The 19,810-nt window shown below is 51.6% G+C and overlaps 1 protein-coding gene across 2 annotated transcripts; it reads left to right on the top strand.

Annotated features, from left to right (window-relative positions):
• Positions 1–1,732: 1,732 nt before the first annotated feature.
• Positions 1,733–7,874, top strand: CD2BP2 (CD2 cytoplasmic tail binding protein 2). 2 transcript variants are annotated; one of them, XM_064362660.1, is made up of 7 exons: positions 1,733–1,869; positions 2,375–2,479; positions 3,381–3,516; positions 3,616–3,800; positions 3,905–4,340; positions 4,422–4,528; positions 4,614–7,874. In XM_064362660.1, the coding sequence occupies exons 2-7, from the start codon at positions 2,402–2,404 to the stop codon at positions 4,722–4,724; spliced, it is 1,053 nt and encodes a 350-aa protein (XP_064218730.1). In that variant the 5' UTR covers positions 1,733–1,869; positions 2,375–2,401; the 3' UTR covers positions 4,725–7,874. The 2 variants fall into 2 exon arrangements, with proteins under 2 accessions (XP_064218730.1, XP_012319929.1); XM_012464506.2 differs by having other exon boundaries at positions 1,740–1,869; positions 3,643–3,800.
• The last annotated feature ends 11,936 nt before the right edge of the window (positions 7,875–19,810 follow it).

Genomic DNA, 19,810 nt, shown 5'->3' with positions numbered 1-19,810 from the left:
GAGGAGGTTTCCCCGGAAGATGAACCATCCGCGCTGGTAGCTAGGGTTTCAGATCCCCTTCTTTAGCAAGATACCTTCCTGGTCTGGGGCCCGTGTTCTGTAACCATGAAAGAAACAGCACGGACTTTATGTGCAGTTTCATCGTGACCTAATATGGGAGGAAACGCCTAGGGAGAGAAAAGTGGTCCATCTAGTCTTGGGGAATAGTAGGGGTGACTCCCATGCTGTCCTCGTCTGGCTCCAGCAGGTGCTGCCTGGGCACGGTCTTGGCTTAGGGGGATGCAGGCTCCGAGTGTCATCAAGAGCTAAAGGTCCCAGCACAGGGGCTGACTCCCCCACGTCCCCCAGTCCCACCTCTGCTTGAGCCACATTCTGTTACCTGGGCAGCAGTTGCTAGGCCCTTTTGCTCAGGGGGGCTTCATGCTGCAGAGTGGCACTGTTGCCCTTTTCCAGGCCTACCTGAGAGCTGGGCACAAGGGGCTTCTAGCCTGGGTACTGGAGCCACCTCTCCAGTGATGGCTCTCCTACCTCAAACCAGTAACTCGCCTAGGGAATGGACGTGGGACACATGACTTCCCCTGTGTCCTAAAGGGTGCTGTGTTCACAAAGTGCCCCGAGAGCCATCCAGGAGCCCCAGGTTGGCCATCCGGCCACCAAGAGAGCCAGGCATCCCCTCGGGGAGAGCAAGGCTGCACTTCTCTGGCTAAGGAGGGCTGACCACTGGACCATAGGAGTGGGAAGGCATGATTTCTTTCTTTCTTTTTTTTTTTTGAGACGAGTCTCAATCTGTCGCCCAGGCTGGAGTGCAATGACGCGATCTCAGCTCACTGCAACTTCTGCCTCCCGGGTTCAAGCAATTCTCCTGTCTTAGCCTCCCGAGTAGCTGGGATTACAGGCGCACGCCACCATGTCCGGCTAATTTTTTGTATTTTTAGTAGAGATGGGGTTTCACCGTGTTCCCCAGGTTAGTCTCAAACTCCTGAGCTCAGGCAATCCACCCGCCTCGGCCTGTCAAAGTGCTAGGATTACAGGCGTGAGCCACCGTGCCCGGCCCGAAGACAGGATTTCTTTCTTTTTTTTTTTTTGAGACCAAGTCTCGCTCTGTTGCCCAGGCTGGAGTGCAGTGGCGCAATCTCGGCTCACTGCAACCTCCGCCTCCCGGGTTCTTGCAATTCTCCTGCCTCAGCCTCCCAAGTAGCTGGGACTAGAGGCGTATGCCGCCACGCCCGGTTAATTTGTTTGTGGTTTAGGAGAGAAGGGGTTTCACAGTGTTGCCCAGGCTGGTCTTGAGCTTCTGAGCTCGCAATCCGCCCGCCTAGGCCTCCCAAAGTGCTGAGATTACAGGCGTGAGCCACCGCGCCCGGCCGAAGGCAGGATTTCTAACGAGACGGTAAGGGGCGCAGAGCCCTTAGCCCTGGGGGAAGGGTGACTCGAACCCAGGACAGGGAAGCAACCCAGTGGCCCTGCTCAGACTTTGCTCCTCCATCCTGACCCTGGGTGACCCTTTAAGTAGATGCGCGCCACTTTTTCTCCAGAGCCTCTACTGCTCAATGAGGGAATCAGAGCTACTTCTGGCCATTTCTCACGCCGGGTCAGAGTCTACGAATTCTTAAGTCTCCTCTTTTCGCCACTGTCCTCCCACGCGACTGACGTCACTTCTGGCGTAAGAAAGGGTGGAGGTGTCTTCCCTCGCTCACCGCGTACTTCCGCCCGCTCTTCCAGTTGGTCCTCTAACTGGAGTGAAGCCACTTCCGGCCTCCCGGGCGCCTTCCGCAGTCCTCTTCCGGGTGATGGCGGCTGGGTGCCCCGGATGTAGCCCTGGCGCAAGCATCCCTTCTTTTTTTCACCTAACCTTCCGCGGATTCCCAGGTGAGCGTGCGAGGGCGGGACCGTCCGAATCCCCGTGGCCCTTTAATTTGTACACAGCCCGGGACAGTTGGAGCTCACCACACGGAATTGGGAGTTCGGAGCAGGGAGGAACGGGGCGGCGAGGGCGCCAGGTCCTGGGTCCGCCTGGGCCCCGCGAGCTCCGAGAGAGCCTGGGTAGGAGGCTGGGGTCAGCCCGTCGAGTCCGGTGGTACCCAGACTGCGGGGGCTGGGTTTGGGGGTGGTCACGTGTTGGAGCCTGTCTCCTTTTGGCCGGGCTCGGGGAATCCAGAGGGATCGCCCCTCCATCCCCGCCCCATTTAATTCGAGGATGCCAGACCAAGTACCAGGGTCCTTCTGGCTTCCAGCTCCCTTTCCGCCCCTGCTTTTGTGCTCCCTTCCCTCTCAAACTGTACTTGTCACCAAGAAAAATGTTTGCTGTGCTGGGGATCTTCTGGCAGCGAGTCCCCTCCTCACCCCGTTCTCTTCCTCTGCATCCTTTCCTCAGCTTGAGGAACGCCTCCTCTGCCCCGTCATGCCAAAGAGGAAAGTGACCTTCCAAGGCGTGGGAGATGAAGAGGACGAGGATGATATCAGTCTCCCCAAGAAGAAGGTGAGGGGATCAAACTTCTTTGTGTGGGGGAAAGAGAGGAACTAGAAGCCTGAGGAGGAAGAAAGCTGGGTGGGGCAGGGCAGGCTGGCAGAGAAAAGCCTATTTTTTCCAGGTTCTCTGAGGAATGGATTGGGAGCATCTTCAATGTGGGTCCTGAAATATTTGGGGAAGTAGGGCTGGGCGCGGTGGCCCACGCTTGTAATCCTAGCACTTTGGAAGGCCGAGGCAGGCGGATCACCTGAGGTCAGGAGTTGAAGACCAACCTGGCTAACATGGTGAAACCCCGTTTCTACTAAAAATACAAAAAATTGCCGGGCGCGGTGGCTCACGCCTGTAATCCCAGCACTTTGGGAAGCCGAGGCGGGTGGATCACGAGGTCAAGAGATCGAGACCATCCTGGTCAACACGGTGAAACCCCGTCTCTACTAAAAATACAAAAAATTAGCTGGGCATGGTGGCGCATGCCTGTAATCCCAGCTGCTCAGGAGGCTGAGGCAGGAGAATTGCCTGAACCCAGGAGGCGGAGGTTGCGGTGAGCCGAGATCGCGCCATTGCACTCCAGCCTGGGTAACAAGAGCGAAACTCCGTCTCAAAAAAAAAAAAAAAAAAAAAAAAAAATTGGCCGGGTGGTGGCAGGTGCCTATCCCAGTTACTCGGGAGGCTGATGTGGGAGAATCACTTGAACACAGGAGGTGGAGGTTGCAGTGAGCTGAGATCAGCCATTGCACTCCAGCTCGGGCAACAAGAGTGAACTCTATCTCAAAGAAAAAAAAAAAAAGAAATATGTGAGGAAGCAGTCGAGATCCTGAAATATTTGGGGAGTATTTGGGTCCAGATCCGGAAGTATTTGGGGAGGTAGCCAGTAACCTGCATTTCTTGACTTCCTGGCTCCTGTTCACAGCTGGTGGATCCTGTGGCTGGGTCAGGGGGTCCTGGGAGCCGCTTCAAAGGCAAACACTCTTTGGACAGCGATGAGGAGGATGATGATGATGGGGGGTCCAGCAAATATGACATCTTGGCCTCAGAGGATGTAGAAGGTGAGCTGTATCCAAGAATACACTCTACTGGAGGAACAAGTAGAGGCCTCTGGTGGTGTGAAGTGAGGGAAGCCCCGGTTTCTTTTTTTTCATCCCTAGCAAAGGACACTCCTGTCTTTGGTGCAGGTCAGGAGGCAGCCACACTACCCAGCGAGGGGGGTGTGCGGATCACACCCTTTAACCTGCAGGAGGAGATGGAGGAAGGCCACTTCGATGCCGATGGCAACTACTTCCTGAACCGGGATGCTCAGATCCGAGACAGCTGGCTGGACAACATTGACTGGGTGTGGCCCAGGGGCTGGCATGGCTGGGGCCAGGGAGTGGCAGAGCTGCTGGTCCTGCTCCCGTGGCAGTTTGTGGGAAATCACTCCCCCTTTTCCCATTACAGGTGAAGATCCGGGAGCGGCCACCTGGCCAGCGCCAGGCCTCAGACTCGGAGGAGGAGGATGGCTTGGGCCAGACCCCAATGAGTGCCCAAGCTCTCTTGGAGGGACTTTTGGAGCTCCTATTGCCTAGAGAAACAGTGGCTGGGGCACTGAGGCGTCTGGGGGCCCGAGGAGGAGGCAAAGGGAGCAGCAAGGGGCCAGGGCGACCCAATTCCCCACAGCGCCTGGACCGGCTCTCTGGGTTGGCCGACCAGATGGTGGCCCGGGGCAACCTTGGCGTGTACCAGGAAACAAGGGAACGGTTGGCCATGCGGCTGAAGGGTTTGGGGTGCCAGACCCTGGGACCCCACAATCCCACACCCCCACCCTCCCTGGACATGTTCGCTGAGGAAGTGGCGGAGGGGGAATTGGAGACACCAACCCCTACCCAGAAAGGAGGTGAGCTTGGAGAACACAGGAGGGGGCACTGGGCAGGAGGCGGAGACACTGGAGGCCAAATAGCTTTGCCTGTTATTTTAGAAGCAGAGTCACCGGGAGATGGTCTGGTGGATGTGATGTGGGAATATAAGTGGGAGAACACAGGGGATGCTGAGCTGTATGGGCCCTTCACCAGCGCCCAGATGCAGGTGAGCCGCTTTCTTCCTCCTTCTGCCTTGTCCCTGCTTCCCCAACTCCTGTCAGTGCTTCCCCAGCTCTGCCCTCTCCTTGCAGACCTGGGTGAGCGAAGGCTACTTCCCAGACGGTGTTTATTGCCGGAAGTTGGATCCCCCTGGTGGTCAGTTCTACAACTCCAAACGCATTGACTTTGACCTCTACACCTGAGCCTGCTGGGGGCCCAGTTTGGTGGGCCCTTCTTTCCTGGACTTTGTGGAGGAGACCCCCAAGTGTCTCAGGCAGTGAGGAAATTGGAGGCCATTTTTCAGTCAATTTCCCTTTTCCAATAAAAGCCTTTAGTTGTGTATTAGGGCCTTGGCTGTGCTGATGGCCGGAAACCAGGGGTCTTCTCCACAGCCCCTTTGGACTCACCTTGGTCCCTGAGTGTTTGCTCCCATGAAGATCCTCCTTGGAGGGGCCTGTCATGCGTCCCGTGGCCTCCGTGCCTGGACTCTGCTTGCTGTGTAAACACCCCCAACTGTGTCACTCTCTGGTTCTCCCTGAGGTTTCTTGTTTGATTCTCCTTAGATCTGTGGCTTTCAGAATTTCAGATCCTTTGTCCTTGCAGCCACCAGGGAATAGAGCCCCAGAAGGGGAGCTTTTAGGACCAGAAGGACCTGGGCATCCAGAAGACATTGGGACCCTGTTGGGGGAGAGCAGGAATCCTCTTACTCTCGCTCCACCCTCTCAAGCTCCTTAGACGTTGGGCAGAAGTGAGATGAGTGGCCCAAGACCAAGGCCTGTCCCTGAGGTTCTGAGAGCCAGTATCTTCTCTAACCTGGCTTTCCTCTGTCCTTGCAGTTGTTCCCACAGCCCTTCAGTGAAGTGCAAACTCGGTGGCCAAGCGTGGGCCAAGTGTGCGTTGTACTGGCACAGAGAGGGGCAGTGACTCACTGGAGGTCACAGGCATTGAAGGGCTGGCCCAGACCCAGTGGGCCCTTTCCCAGACCTTTCTTGGCACACAGCCTTTGCTGTCTAGCCTTTGTGGCCCTGCAGCCTACATTCTCTGGGCCCCACTATGTGCCTGGCAGAGGGCTAGTGCCTTGAGAAAACTGAGGTATCTGGGCTGGTCCCCGTCTAGGAATTCAGAGTCTGGTGGTGGGGGCATGGAAGATACAGGTGTAATTCTGTAGTCTGGGCCTGGCATCCCCCACCCCCACCAGCACTGCCTTACACCTCCCTCGCACCATGCTAGATGGTTTCTTCCGCTTTTCCACTCTGGCTGCCCCTTGGAGTCTCCCGGGGAGCTGTAATGTCTCCTTGGAGATTCAGATTGAGTTGGTCTAGGCTGTGGCCCCGGCATTGGGTTTTTCAGAAGCCCCCAGGTGTTTCCAGCGCACAGCCAGGCCAAGAGCCCCTGGGCCTAACCCCCATGGTTGAGGCTCACCTGAGGGGAGGGGTGGCTCCTGGACCCCACCATGGTGTAGAACTGAGTGTGTGACTGATGAGGTTGATTAGTTATGGGGGTCTGGGCACCAGAGCTGTAGGATGCACGGGAGCCCAGGGCAGAAGGGGCCAGGTGAGCAACTAGGAAAGACCTGGGACCAGGGTGGACTTGGAGTACCTGACGCCCTTGTGAGGCCCCCTCTAGTGCTTGGCCACACTGGAATTTCATTGACTCCAAGAAGCCATCGGGGTGAGATACCTTCCTTTAACCATCACTAAGAAAGAAGAGGCCTGTCAGTGACACAGTAAGATGCCATTGATGTAAAGATGTGTCTCGATTTCAGAGAGGTCCAGAAGTGGAAAGCAGGTGTCAGGGCTGCTGAGTACAGGGTTCGCCTGTAGGCCCCAGGCATGGTCTCTTGGGGGTGCTGGGTGAGTGCGTGGTAAATGGATGGAGCCCAAGGGCACCTCCTGTGGGTGTCTTCCAAGCACTCAAGTCTAGCCCTTCCGAAGCTGACCTCACCTGACCTCACAGTCCCTCTGAGGCGGCCTCACTGATGATGGTGGTGGGCTGAATAACAGCCTCCAAAGATGTCTAGGTTCTGAATCCCAGAACCTGAGAATATGTTCCCTTGCATAGTAGCAAAAGGGACCCAGCGCCCAGTGCTTCAGTTCAAATTTCTTTTTTTTTTTTTTTTAATCTTTTTTTTTTTTGAGACAGAGTTTCGCTCTTGTTACCCAGGCTGGAGTGCAATGGCGCGATCTCGGCTCACCGCAACCTCCGCCTCCTGGGTTCAGGCAATTCTCCTGCCTCAGCTTCCTGAGTAGCTGGGATTACAGGCACGCGCCACCATGCCCAGCTAATTTTTTGTATTTTTAGTAGAGACAGGGTTTCACCATGTTGACCAGGATGGTCTCGATCTCTTGACCTCGTGATCCACCCGCCTCGGCCTCCTAAAGTGCTGGGATTACAGGCTTGAGCCACTGCGCCCGGCCTCAAATTCCTTTTTTTTGAGACGGAGTCTTGCTCTGTCGTCCAGGCTTGAGTGCAGTGGCATAATCACCACAATCACCGCCTCCTGGGTTCAAGCAATTCTCCTGCCTCAGCCTCCCGAGTAGCTGGGATTACAAGCACGCACCACCACACCCAGCTTGCTTATTTTTTGTATTTTTAGTAGAGATGGGCTTTCACTGTGTTGGCCAAGCTGGTCTCAATTTTTTTTTTTTTTTGAGATGGGAGTCTTGCTCTGTTGCCCAGGCTGGAGTGCAGTGGCGCAATCTCAGCTCACTGCAACCTCCACCTCCTGGGTCCAACCTATTCTCCTGCCTCAGCCTCCCAAGTAGCTGGGATTACAGGCACGCACCACCACACCCACCTAATTTTTGTATTTATTTTTATTTTTTTGTAGAGACGGCGTTTCACCATGTTGGTCAGGCTGCTCTCGAACTCCCGACCTTGTGCCACACGCCTCAGCCTCCCAAAGTGCTGGGATTACAGGCATGAGGCACCATGCCTGGCCATTTTTTTTTTTTTTTTTTTTTTGAATGAATGAGGGGTTCTTATGTTGCCCAAGCTGGCCTTGGACACATACCCTCACCTCCTCAAGCGCCAGGACAACTGGCCCGAGCCACCATGGCTCCCCAGGATTTCACGGTAGGGAGATGACCCTGGGTGGTTGAGGTGGGCCCTGAGTAATCATGGGGGTCTTTATAAGGGAAAGGGAGTCAGGAGGGTCTGCAAGTGAGGCATGGAGGCCCTGGGCCAGGCGATGAGGTGGCCCCTGGAGGAGCTGGAAGAGGCATCGGATTCTGCCCCAAATCCTCGGCTGCAAAACAGCCGCTCTCACATGACTTCAGCCCAGTGAAAACCATTTTGGACTCCTGACCTCTAGAACTGTAAGATAATAAATTGGTGTGGTTTTCAGCCTCTAAGTTTGTGGTAATTTGTTAGCCCCAATAGGAAATAACTACTCATCCATCCAGAGGACACCTCACGAACCACCCAATCACCACCGAATTCTCCCTTCCTGTGACCACATTGCTATTTCAGGTCTCTGTCTGCACTTAAAAATATGGCTGCCTTTTGCCAGGGTAGCCTTTATAGCACATCTGAAACCGCACACCTTGGCTTTTTGTTTTGTTTTTAGGGACAGGGCCTCACTGTCACCCAGGCTGGAGTACAGTGGTGTGATCACAGCTCACTGCAGCCTTGAACTCCTGGGTTCAAGTGCTGTGCTCCTCCTGCTTCAGCCTCCTAAGTAGCTGGGACTACAGGAGGGAGCCACTTCGTCTGGCTAAGAAGAATTTTTTTTTTTTTTTTGGGTAGTGACTGGGTCTTGCTATGTTGCCCTGGCTAGTGTCAAACTCCTGAGCTCAAGCGATCCTCCCAGCTCGGCCTCCCAAAGTGCTGAGGTTACCAGCGTGGTCCACTGGGCCCAGCCTGCTTTTGTTTTTTAATTGTATCTATGTATATATGCAGTTTATATGTATACAGTTTGTAAGTAATATATGTATAAACTTTATATTTGAGTAAGCTTTTTTTTGTTTTTGAGATGGAGTTTCGCTCTTGGTACCCAGGCTGGAGTGCAATGGTGCGATCTCAGCTCACCGCAACCTCCGCCTCCTGGGTTCAGGCAATTCTCCTGCCTCAGCTTCCTGAGTAGCTGGGATTACAGGCACACGCCACCATGCCCAGCTGATTTTTTGTATTTTTAGTAGAGACGGGGTTTCACCATGTTGACCAGGATGGTCTCGATCTCCCGACCTCGTGATCCACCTGCCTCGGCCTCCCAAAGTGCTGGGATTACAGCGTGAGCCACCGCGCCCGGCCCACCTTTTTTTTTTTTTTGAGATGGAGTTTTCACTCTTGTCACCCAGGCTGAAGTGCAAATGGCACAGTCTCAGCTCACTGCAACCTCCGCCTCCTGGATTCAAGGGATTCTCATGCCTAGTCTCCCGAGTAGCTGGGAGTACAGGCACCTGCCACCACGCTTCAGTACACTTCAGTGTTTTTTTGTATATTCACAGGATGGTGCAACCATTACCACAGTCTAATTTTAAAACCTTTTTTTCCTACCATAAAAGAAACCTGACCCATGAGTAGTCCCTTCCCACTACTCCCCACCCTTCCTCACACCCCAGCCTGGGCAACCACCCATCTACTTCTTGCCTCTAGATTTGCCTCTTCTGGGCATTGCAGATAAATGCAATCACACATGTGGTCTCCTGGGTCTGGCTTCTATTTGACATCATGCTTTGAAGTCCACCCATGTTGTATATATCGTCATCCATATTTTTTTATTTATTTATTTATTTTTTATTTTTTTGAGATGGAGTCTTGCTCTGTCACCCAGGCTGGAGTGCAGTGGCTTGATCTCAGCTCACAGCAACCTCTACCTCCTGGGTTCAAGCGGTTCTCCTGCCTCAACCTCCTAAGTAGCTTATAGGCCTGTGCCACCATGCCCAGCTAATGTTTGTGTTTTTAGTAGAGACCGGGTCTCACCATATTGGCCAGGCTGGTATTGAACCCCTCACCTAGGTGATCGGCTCGCCTCAGCTTCCCAAAGAACTGGGATTATAGGTGTGAACCACTACGCCCAGTCCTCGTGTTTATGGTTGAATAACTGTATTATGTGGATGTATGGTACGTTACTACTAATTCAACTTCACACTTTTTAAAAATTTTTCCAGTTTTCCCATAATGTCCCTTTCTGCTTTAGGGTCCCTTCTAGGACACCACATTATGTTTAGTTGCCACATCTCCTTAGCTTCCTCAGTCTGGTAGCTTCTCAGACTTCACATGTCTTTGTTGACTTCGATAGTTTCAAGGAATGCTGGTTAGGTATTTTGTAGAACATTCTTCTTTTTTTTTTTTGAGATGAAGTTTCGCTTTGTTGCTCAGGCTGGAGTACAGTGGTGCAGTCTTGGCTCACTGCAGCCTCCGACTCCCGGGTTCAAGCAATTCACCTTCCTCAGCCTCCTGAGTAGCTGGGATTACAGGCATGCAACACCAAGTCTGGCTAATTTTTGTATTTTTAGTAGAGACAGGGTTTCACCATGTTGGCCAGGCTGGTCTCGAACTCCTGACCACCTCGGATGATCCACCTGCCTCAGCCTCCCAAAGTGCTGGGATTATGGGTGTGAGCCACTGCGCCCGGCCTATAATATTTTCTTTTTGAGACAGAGTCTTTCTCTGTCACCCAGGCTGGAGTGCAATGGTGCGATCTCTGCTGACTGCAACCTCTGCCTCCTGGGTTCAAGTGATTCTCCTGCCTCAACCTCCCAAGTGCTGGGATTACAGTTGCCTGCCACCACGCCCCGCTAGTTTTTATATTTTTAGTAGAGATGGGGTTTCACCATGTTGGTCTGGCTGGTCTCGAACTACTGACCTCTGGTGATCCTCCTGCCTTGGCCTCCCAAAGTGCTGGGATTACAGGCATGTGCCAATGCGTCCGGCCTCAAAATATTCTTTAAAAAAATTTTTTTTTAATTTAAAATAATTTTTTTTCTAAAGATAAGGTCTCACTATGTTACCCAGGCTGGTCTTGCACTCCCAGGCTCAAGCAATCCTCTAGCCTCAGCCTCCCACGGTCTTGCGATTATAGGTGTGAGCCTCCACACCCAGTTGAATATTCTTAAGATTTGGGCTTGTCTGATACTTTTTCTCATGAATAGGCTTGGGTTATGGAGTTTACGGAGGAAGAACACAGTGGTGAAGTTCTTGGCTTTTCACTTAAAACTTTTTAAAAAAATGTTTTAACTTTTTTTTTTTTTTTTTTAAACCAGATCTTGCTCTGTCGAGCCAGGTAGAGTGCAATGGTGCAATCATGGCTCAGTACAGCCTGAGCTTCTGGGCTTAAGTAAGCCTGTTTCAGCCTCCCTGATAGCTGGAGGAAAAGACGGATGGCACCACTTCTGGCTAGCTTTTTGTAATTATTTTGTAGAGATAGGGTTTCACCATGTTGCCCAGGCTGGGCTTGAACTCCTGACCTCAGGTGATCCACCCACCTCAGCCTCCCAAAGTGCTGGGATTATAGGCATGAGCCACAGCACCCTAGCCTGAATGCAGCCTCTTGCCTTGACCAGGTTATTATTCAGAGAAACTGCAGGAGATGGGGAAGGAAGTAAGTCCCGGCACTCCTGGCAGAGGCCTGGGGTGTCAGACTCTGTCCTGGGCACCTGCTGGGGCCCTGCAGGAGACAAGGACTACACAGGAGTCCAGGGGGGTTAAAATAAGCAAAAGGTCCGGATCCCCACACCCGAGGAGTGAGGGCTCTTCATGCCTCTGCCACACCTGCCACCCCTTCCCATGAGGAGTGGCTGGTTACCCAGACCTAGAGCCACGGTGTGGCCGGCTTGATGACCTGCTGCTAGTCGCTGCACCAGGCTCCCAGGCTCCCAGGCAGGTGGGCGGCCCGAACTACTTGCCTTCTGGTAGGAACCAAGCCAGAGACCTGGACATGCGCAGCTCCTCCTGATGCCGAGACCTGAGAGGAGTTTCTCTCAAGGGTGGATTTCGAGGCAGATGTTTTGTGTGGGGCCTCTGTGGAGTCAACAGCCACTCTCAGCTTCCTGTGGAGCTCAGTCCCCAGCCTCTGGGCACCACTGGGGGGTATGCTCTGCAGGGGAGAGATCACACCCACTGCAGCGGACTGCCCCTGCCATCTTCAGTTGGCCACTGTGGGTGGCTGCGACCCTGTCCCTCTAGGCCCCTGTCCTCCAGGAGGCTTCTCTAACCTAGACTGCCTTTTATGTAAGATCCCAGCTTCTCAGCTGCCTGTGCAGACGTGGCGCACGACCTGTCTGTAAAAGTCAGCAGCAGGTGCTGGTAGCCTCTGGTTTCCCTGTTATTTATTTATTTATTTATTGAGACGGAGTTTCACAATGGCGTGACCTTGGCTCACTGCAACCTCCACCTTCCAGGTTCAAGCAATTCTCCCGCCTTAGCTTCCTGAGTAGTTGGGACTACACGTGCACGCCGCTATGCCTGGCTAATTTTTGTATTTTTAGTAGAGACACAGTTTCACCATGTTAGCCCAGACTGGTCTTGAACTCCTGACCTCGTGATCCGCCCACCTTGGCCTCCCAAAGTGCTGGGATTACAGGCATGAACCACTGCTCTCAGCCTAATTTTTTGTATTTTTAGTAGAGATGGCATTTCACCATGTTGATGGGGTTGGTCTTGAACTCCTGACCTCAGGGATCCACCTGCCTGGGCCTCCCAAAGTTCTGGGATTACAGGCATAAGCCACCATGCCCAGCCTTTTTATTTTTATTTTTACTTTTTTTTGAGACACAGTCTCGATCTGTTGCCCAGGCTGGAGTGCAGTGGTGTGACCTCGGCTCACTGCAACCTCTACCTCCCAGGTTCAGGTGATTCTCCTGCCTCAGCCTCCCTAGTAGCTGGGATTACAAGTTCCTGCCACCACACTCAGCTAAGTTTTTTTTTGTTTTTTTTTTTTTTTTTTGAGACAGAGTTTCACTCTTGTTACCCAGACTGGAGTGCAATGGCATGATCTCGGCTCACCACAACCTCTGCCTCCTGGGTTCAAGCAATTCTCCTGCCTCAGCCTCCCAAGTAGCTGGGATCAGAGGCATGCGCCACCACGCCCAGCTAATTTTTGTATTTTTAGTAGTGACAGGGTTTCATCATGTTGGCCAAGATGGTCTCGAACTCCTGACTTCAGGTGATCCGCTGCCTTGGTCTCCCAAAGTGCTGGGATTATAGGTGTGAGCCATTTTGTCTGGCTGTGAATGTGTTTTTAACAGCTGCTCAGTCTTTGTCTTGCTGTATGTAACATCTGGGGATGATCAGAGACCATTTCCACTGCCTACTTTTTCCCCTTGCATTTGAACTGGATTCTGATGCCCCCCAAAGGCGGTTGTTGTCATTGCTTTGTGTTTGTTTTATAATGTGCCATGGTGTGTGGCCACTGATGTCTCTGCCTCGTTTTTAAAAAACTCTTGTTTTTGTTTCCAAGCTTGAATTCCTAGGAGTACCCCTGTATCTGTGTAGCCTTAGGTCAGCTGGATAGAGGCTGGGCTCAGTCCCTTTGAGCCAAGGAGAGTTCTGCCCTCTGCCGGTGGATCTGGGTGTGGGTGGGAGAGCACAAAGTTCAGGCTGTTTCTCAGCCTGCCAGGCCTGGTGCTTTGGAATGTTTTTTTTTTTTTTTTTTTTTTTTTTTTTTGAGATGGAGTTTCGCTCTTGTTACCCAGGCTGGAGTGCAATGGCGCGATCTCGGCTCACCGCAACCTCCGCCTCCTGAGTTCAAGCAATTCTCCTGCCTCAGCCTCCCGAGTAGCTGGGACTACAGGCATGTGCCACCATGCCCAGCTAATTTTTGTATTTTTAGTAGAGATGGGGTTTCACCTTGTTGACCAGGATGGTCTCGATCTCTTGACCTCGTGATCCACCCGCCTCGGCCTCCCAAAGTGCTGGGATTATAGGCGTGAGCCACCACGCCCGGCCCACTTTGGAATCTTTTCTGTGTTTGCCACCTTAGGGTCAGCCTAGAGCATATGAGTGCGTTGGGCTGTCTTTGCTTTCTGTTGCAAATGGACATGGTGCCCGTTAGGAATATGTGTGCCCCAATTGTGAATACATCAGGTTCCTACTTGCTTGCCACGAAGATTGTCACTTGCATTGATATTGATGGGCATTGGTATCATTCGCTTCTCCCGATCAAATGAGTTCCCTTTGGCAGTGAAGCTGCCAGCCCTTAAGGTGGACCCGCCTTGGCAGAACCTCTGCAGCTATTCAGCTGGGAATGGGGAGAGGGGGAGCCGTCCTGGCAAGAACACCGCAGAACCCCACTGTTCTCACTCAGAGGTGAGCAGTTTTCAAGCATATATATATGCCTCTCAGATTGCTATAGGTCCTTCTTTTTTTTTTTTTTTTTTTTTTTTGGACAGAGTCTAGCTCTGTCGCCCAGGCTGGAGTGCGATGGCACGATCTTGGCTCGCTGCAACCTCCGCCTCCCGGGTTCAAGTGATTCTCCTCCCTCAGCCTCCTGAGTGGCTGTAATTTTAGGTGTGTACCACCATGCCTGGCTAATTTTTTTGTATTTTTAGTAGAGATGGAGTTTCATCATGTTGGTCAGGCTGGTCTTGAACTCCTGACCTTGTGATCTGCCCACCTCAGCCTCCCAAAGTGCTGGGGTTAAAGGTGTGAGCCACTGCGCCCAGCCTTTCTTTTTTTTTCTTTTTTCCTTTTTTTTTTGCGAAGGACAAGACTTTCTTTCTTTTTTTTTTTTTTTAAATGTATTTACCTCGTGTGTGTGTGTGTGTGTGTGTGTGTGTGTGTGTGTGTATGTTTGTGTGTAGACAGGGTCTCACTATGTTTCCCAGGCTGGTCTCAAACTCCTGGCCTCAAGCAAGCCTCCTGCCTCAGCCTCCTGAGTAGCTGGGACTATAGGTGTGTGCCACCATGCCTGGCTAATTTTTTTTTGTATTCTTGGTAGAGACCAATTTTGCCAGTGGCCACTTTGGCCAGGCTGGTCTTGAACTCCTGACCTTGTGATCACCTGCCTCAGCCTCCCAAAGTGTTGGAATTACAGGCATGAGCCACTGCGCCTAGCCAAGAGAAGGGAAAAATGCATTACCATGCAATGTCTGAAATCTCAGCTTCCTTATTACTCCACCCTGCAAATCTCACCTCGCCCTCTCTGAAATCCAGCCTCTATCTCCTCCACTCAGGGAGACTGCTGCACCCTGTGAGTTCCTCTCCTGTGCTACGGCCTGGAAATTCTCTCCAGACAGGAGGCTGGGCAGTCCTAGGATCTATCTCCTTTGTTTCTCATTTCTCAGTGCTCACTGTCCTGTGCTGCTGCTGTGCAGTATCTGAAAGACTGAGATTTTGGGTGAGTTTCTACTTGTTTAAGATAGGTAGGTATATCTGGCCCGCGTTACTCCTTTCTGGTTGAACGGCCCCAATTAGACATTTTTTTTTTTTTGAGGTGGAGTCTCTGTTGCCAGACTGGAGTGCAGTGGTGTTATGTTGGCTTACTGCAACCTCCACCTCCCAGGCTCTAGCGATTCTCCTGCCTCAGCCTCCTAAGTAGATGGGATCACAGGTATCCACCACCACGCTCAGCTAATTTTGGTTTTGTTTTGTTTTTCGAGACAAAGTGTCACTCTGTGGCCCAGGCTGGAGTGCAGTGGCATAATCTGGGCTCACTGCAACTTCTTTTTTTTTTTTTTTTTTTTTTGAGACGGAGTTTCGCTCGTTACCCAGGCTGGAGTGCAATGGCGCAATCTCGGCTCACCGCAACCTCCGCCTCCTGGGTTCAGGCAATTCTCCTGCCTCAGCCTCCTGAGTAGCTGGGATTACAGGCATGCGCCACCATGCCCAGCTATTTTTTTGTATTAGTAGAGACGGGGTTTCACCATGTTGACCAGGATGGTCTCGATCTCTTGACCTCGTGATCCACCCGCCTCGGCCTCCCAAAGTGCTGGGATTACAGGCTTGAGCCACCGCGCCCGGCCTCACTGCAACTTCTGACTCCCAGGTCCAAGCGATTCTCCTGCCTCAGCCTGCCAAGTAGCTGGGATTACAGGCACCCACCAGCACGCCTGGCTAATTTTTGTATTTTTAGTAAAGATGGGTTTTCATCATGTTGGCCAGACTGGTCTTGAACTCCTGACCTCAAGTGATCCGCCTGCCTCGGCCTCCCAAAGTACTGGGATTACAGGTGTGAGTCACCGAGCCCGGCCTAGACTTCAATTACACTATGCTGTGTCCCAACCCAACCTCCCTTGGTGCCCCAGCATCCCTGTCAGCAGAGAAAGTTGATGGGGAAGCTTCTGGTTTTCCATAAATCTCGCTGAAATTCTTCAGGAAGGTCAGTAGGGGCACCATTCTCTGTGCTCAGGCACATGTGTGCAATGCGGCCTAGCAGCAGGTGTGAGGGAGAAGGGCAGGGATGGAGCCTGGCCTTGAATGTCATCATCATGGGCTTTCTGTGACCCTACTGCCACCAACTTGTCTGGTATCCATGAGGAGGCAGGACTTGTGACAGCTGCCCGGGTCCCTGGAATGTTTGTCTTCTGACGCTTTGGTCTGATTGTTCCTGAAGTTGCCTTCAGATAATAATGTGACATGGTAAAAGCCCCATAAAACTGCAGACCTCAACCATACCTCGGCTTTCCATTGAAACTGCTCTCTGTAACCCAAATGTGACAGGCAAGCAGTCCAAACCCACGCCATATTGGCCCCTGCGACTTGTAGTAAGTAATTAAGGACTGTAATTTCCACCCTACCCAGACAATGTGTAAACAAATGCTTATCTTGACTTTTGTGAACCACTTAAGTAACAATCAGAATGTCAAAAGTCCCCTGGCCCTCGGAATGTCCGGAGCCCCTCACCCTCATCTCCGCCCAGGAGGTGATTTACAGAATCCACTAGCCCTCAGAACATCTGAAGCCCCTCACCCCACCCCCGGCTCTCACCCTCACTCCCGAGGTAGTTTTAGGGGTATAAAAGGCCTTGACACCCTCCTTTCGGGGCCACGGGTTGGAGAGACGCGAGTCCTCCGTGGCCGCCGGCAATAAAGACCCTGCAGTTTGGCATACTTTTGTCTTGGTGTTGACTTTCTACGCTCAGGCCAGTACAACAATAAGAGCACCTAACATGTATTAAACATGAATAATGTGAACTAGGATAGGTTTCATATCTACTAGTCCTTGTGATATGATTGTCATGCAGGTGTAGACCCTTTGGTAGCTGGAATGTGGGGCCTTCTGGGGTTTCCTGAAGGAGTGGCCAGAGTAACCAGGGTGGGAGGGCTTGGGAGAGTTGCTTGGGCCACTGGCTAATTACCAAAAGGGACAGAAGGATTTCAATATTTTAGCAACTAGGAGGCTGGGCAAGCTGGCTCATGCCTGTAATCCCAGCACTTTGGGAGGCCAAGGCGGGAGGATCACTTGAGCCCAGGAGTTTGAGAGCAGCTTAGGCAATGTAGTGAGACCTCCATCTATTCAAGAAATTTCAAAAAGTGGCACACACCTGCAGTCCCAGCTACTCTGAAGGCTGGTGCAGGAGAATTAATTGAGCCCAGGAGTTCGAGGCTGCAGTGAGTGGTGATTGCACCACTTCACTTCAGCCTGGGCAATGTAGTAAGACCCTGTCTCTAAAAATAAGTAAATAAATAAATAAATACCTTTTGGAACAGTTGTATTGAGGCTTTTGTTTTTTTCAAGAAGCACCTTTTTGAAAATGTTTATTTTGGCTGGGCGCAGTGGCTTATGCCTGTAATCCCAACACTTTGGGAGGCCGAGGTGGGTGGATCATCTGAGGTCAGTTCAAGACCAGCCTGGCCAGCATAGTGAAACCCTGTCTCTACTAAAAATACAAAAATTAGCTGGGCATGGTGGCAGGCACCTGTAATCTCAGCAACTTGGGAGGCTGAGGTAGGAGAATCACTTGAACCTGGAAAGCACAGGTTGTAGCTGAGATCGCTCCACTGCACTCCAGCTTGGGCGACAGAGTGAGTCCGTCTCAAAAAAAAAAAAAAAAGATGGTCTCACTCTGTTGCCTAAGCTGGAATGCAGTGGCCTCCCAAAGTGCTGGGATTACAGGCGTGAGCCACCATACCTGGCAAAGACTATCTTAAGAAATTAATCAGTTTTACACGTTATGTCTTTATTGAGTTATAATTAAATAACTTTATTGAGTTATAATTTACAGGCCATATAATTCACACATTTAAAGTGTACAATTCAATACATTTTTAGTATAGTCACAGAGTTGTATGACCATTATTACAATCAATTTTAGAAAATTTTCATCACCTTTAAAAGAAACCTTATACCCTGTTTCTCCTCTAACCTCCCCAGCCCCTGGCAACAACCAATCTATTTATTTTCTGCCTTTTCTGGATTTTTTTTTTTTTTTTTTTTTTTTGAGACGGAGTTTCGCTCTTGTTACCCAGGCTGGAGTGCAATGGCGTGATCTCGGCTCACCGCAACCTCCGCCTCCTGGGTTCAGGAAATTCTCCTGCCTCAGCCTCCTGAGTAGTTGGGATTACAGGCACGCGCCACCATGCCCAGCTAATTTTTTGTATTAGTAGAGACGGGGTTTCACCATGTTGACCAGGATGGTCTCGATCTCTTGACCTCGTGATCCACCCGCCTCGGCCTCCCAAAGTGCTGGGATTACAGGCTTGAGCCACCGCGCCCGGCCTTTTTTTTTTTTTGAGACGTGGTCTTGCTCTGTCGCCCAGGCTGTAGTGTAGTGGTGGGATCTCAGCTCACTGCAACCTCCGCCTCCTGGGTACAAGTGATTCTCCTGCCTCAGCCTCCCAGTTACCTGGGATTACAGGTGCCTGCTACCACACCCAGCTAATTTTTTGTTCTTGTTGTTGTTTTAATTGAGACAGTTTCGCTCTGTCACCCAGGCTGGAGTGCAGTGGTGCTTTCTCGGCTCACTGCAACCTCCGCCTCCTGGGTTCAAGGAATTCTCCTGCCTCAGCCTCCGAACTAGCTGGGATTACAAATGTGCGCTACCCTACCTGGCTAGTTTTTGTATTTTTAGTAGAGAAGGGGTTTCACCATGTTGGCCAGGCTGGTCTTGAACCCCTAACCTCAGGTGATCCACCCACCTCCACCTCCCAAAGTGCTGGGATTACAGGCATGAGCCACCGCACCTGGTCCTTCTCTGGACATTTTATGTAAGTAGACATGATCCTTTGTGACTGGATTCTTTTTTTTTTTTTTGAAACAGAGTCTTGTTCTGTCACCAGGCTGGAATTCAGTGGAGCCATCCTGGCTCACCACAACCTGCGACTCAGTTCTCCTGCCTCAGCCTCTCAGGTAGCTGGCATTACAGGCACAGGCCACCATACCTGGCTAATTTTTGTATTTTTAGTAGAGATGGGGTTTTGCCATGTCAGCCGGGGTGGTCTCAAACTCCTGACCTCAGGTGATTCACACTCCTCAGCCTCCCAAAGTGCTGGAATTATAGACATCAGCCACTGCGCCCAGAGCTTTGCTGGACATTTTATATAAACAGACGTGATCATTTGTGGCTGAATTTCTTTCTTTCTTTCTTTTTTTTGAAACAGTGTCTTGTTCTGTTGCCCAGGCTGGAGTGGTGCGGTCACGGCTCACTGCAACCTCAACCTCTTGGGCTCAAGTGATCCTTTCCACCTCAGCTTCCTGAGTAGCTGGGACCACAAGCAAAGAATCACACCTGGCTAATTTTTGCATTTTTTGTAGAGACAGGGTTTTGCCATGTCGCCCAGGCTGATCTCAAACTTGGCTCAAGTGATTCTTCCACCTTGACCTCCCAAAGGCTGGGATTACTAGCGTACATCACCACATTTAGCCAGATGTATCACGTTATCCATTTGTTGTACTGGCCCGAGCATAGAAAGTCAACACCAAGGGGCCAGGCGCAGTGGCTCACGCCTGTAATCCCAGCACTTTGGGAGGCCGAGGCGGGCAGATCATGAGGTCAAGAGATCGAGACCATCCTGGTCAACATGGTGAAACCCCGTCTCTACTAAAAATACAAAAAATTAGCTGGGCGTGGTGGACATGCCTGTAATCTCAGCTACTCAGGAGGCTGAGGCAGGAGAATTGCTTGAACCCAGGAGGCGGAGGTTGCGGTGAGCCGAGATCGCACCATTGCACTCCAGCCTGGGTAACAAGAGCGAAACTCTGTCTCAAAAAAAAAAAAAAAAAGAAAGAAAGTCAACATCAAGACAAAAGTATGCCAAATTCGGGTGGATCACGAGGTCAAGAGATCGAGACCATCCTGGTCAACACGGTGAAACCCCATCTCAACTAAAAATACAAAAAAATAGCTGGGCATGGTGGCGCGTGCCTGTAATCCCAGCTACTCAGGAGGCTGAGGCAGGAGAATTGCCTG

The sequence above is a fragment of the Aotus nancymaae genome, unplaced genomic scaffold, assembly GCF_030222135.1.
Source record: "Aotus nancymaae isolate 86718 unplaced genomic scaffold, 86718_ANA_hifiasm-v0.15.2.pri h1tg000049l, whole genome shotgun sequence".
NCBI classification, from domain to species: domain Eukaryota; kingdom Metazoa; phylum Chordata; class Mammalia; order Primates; family Aotidae; genus Aotus; species Aotus nancymaae.
The sequence above is the reverse complement of the archived record's forward strand: the minus strand, read 5'-3'. Positions and strand labels throughout refer to the sequence as shown.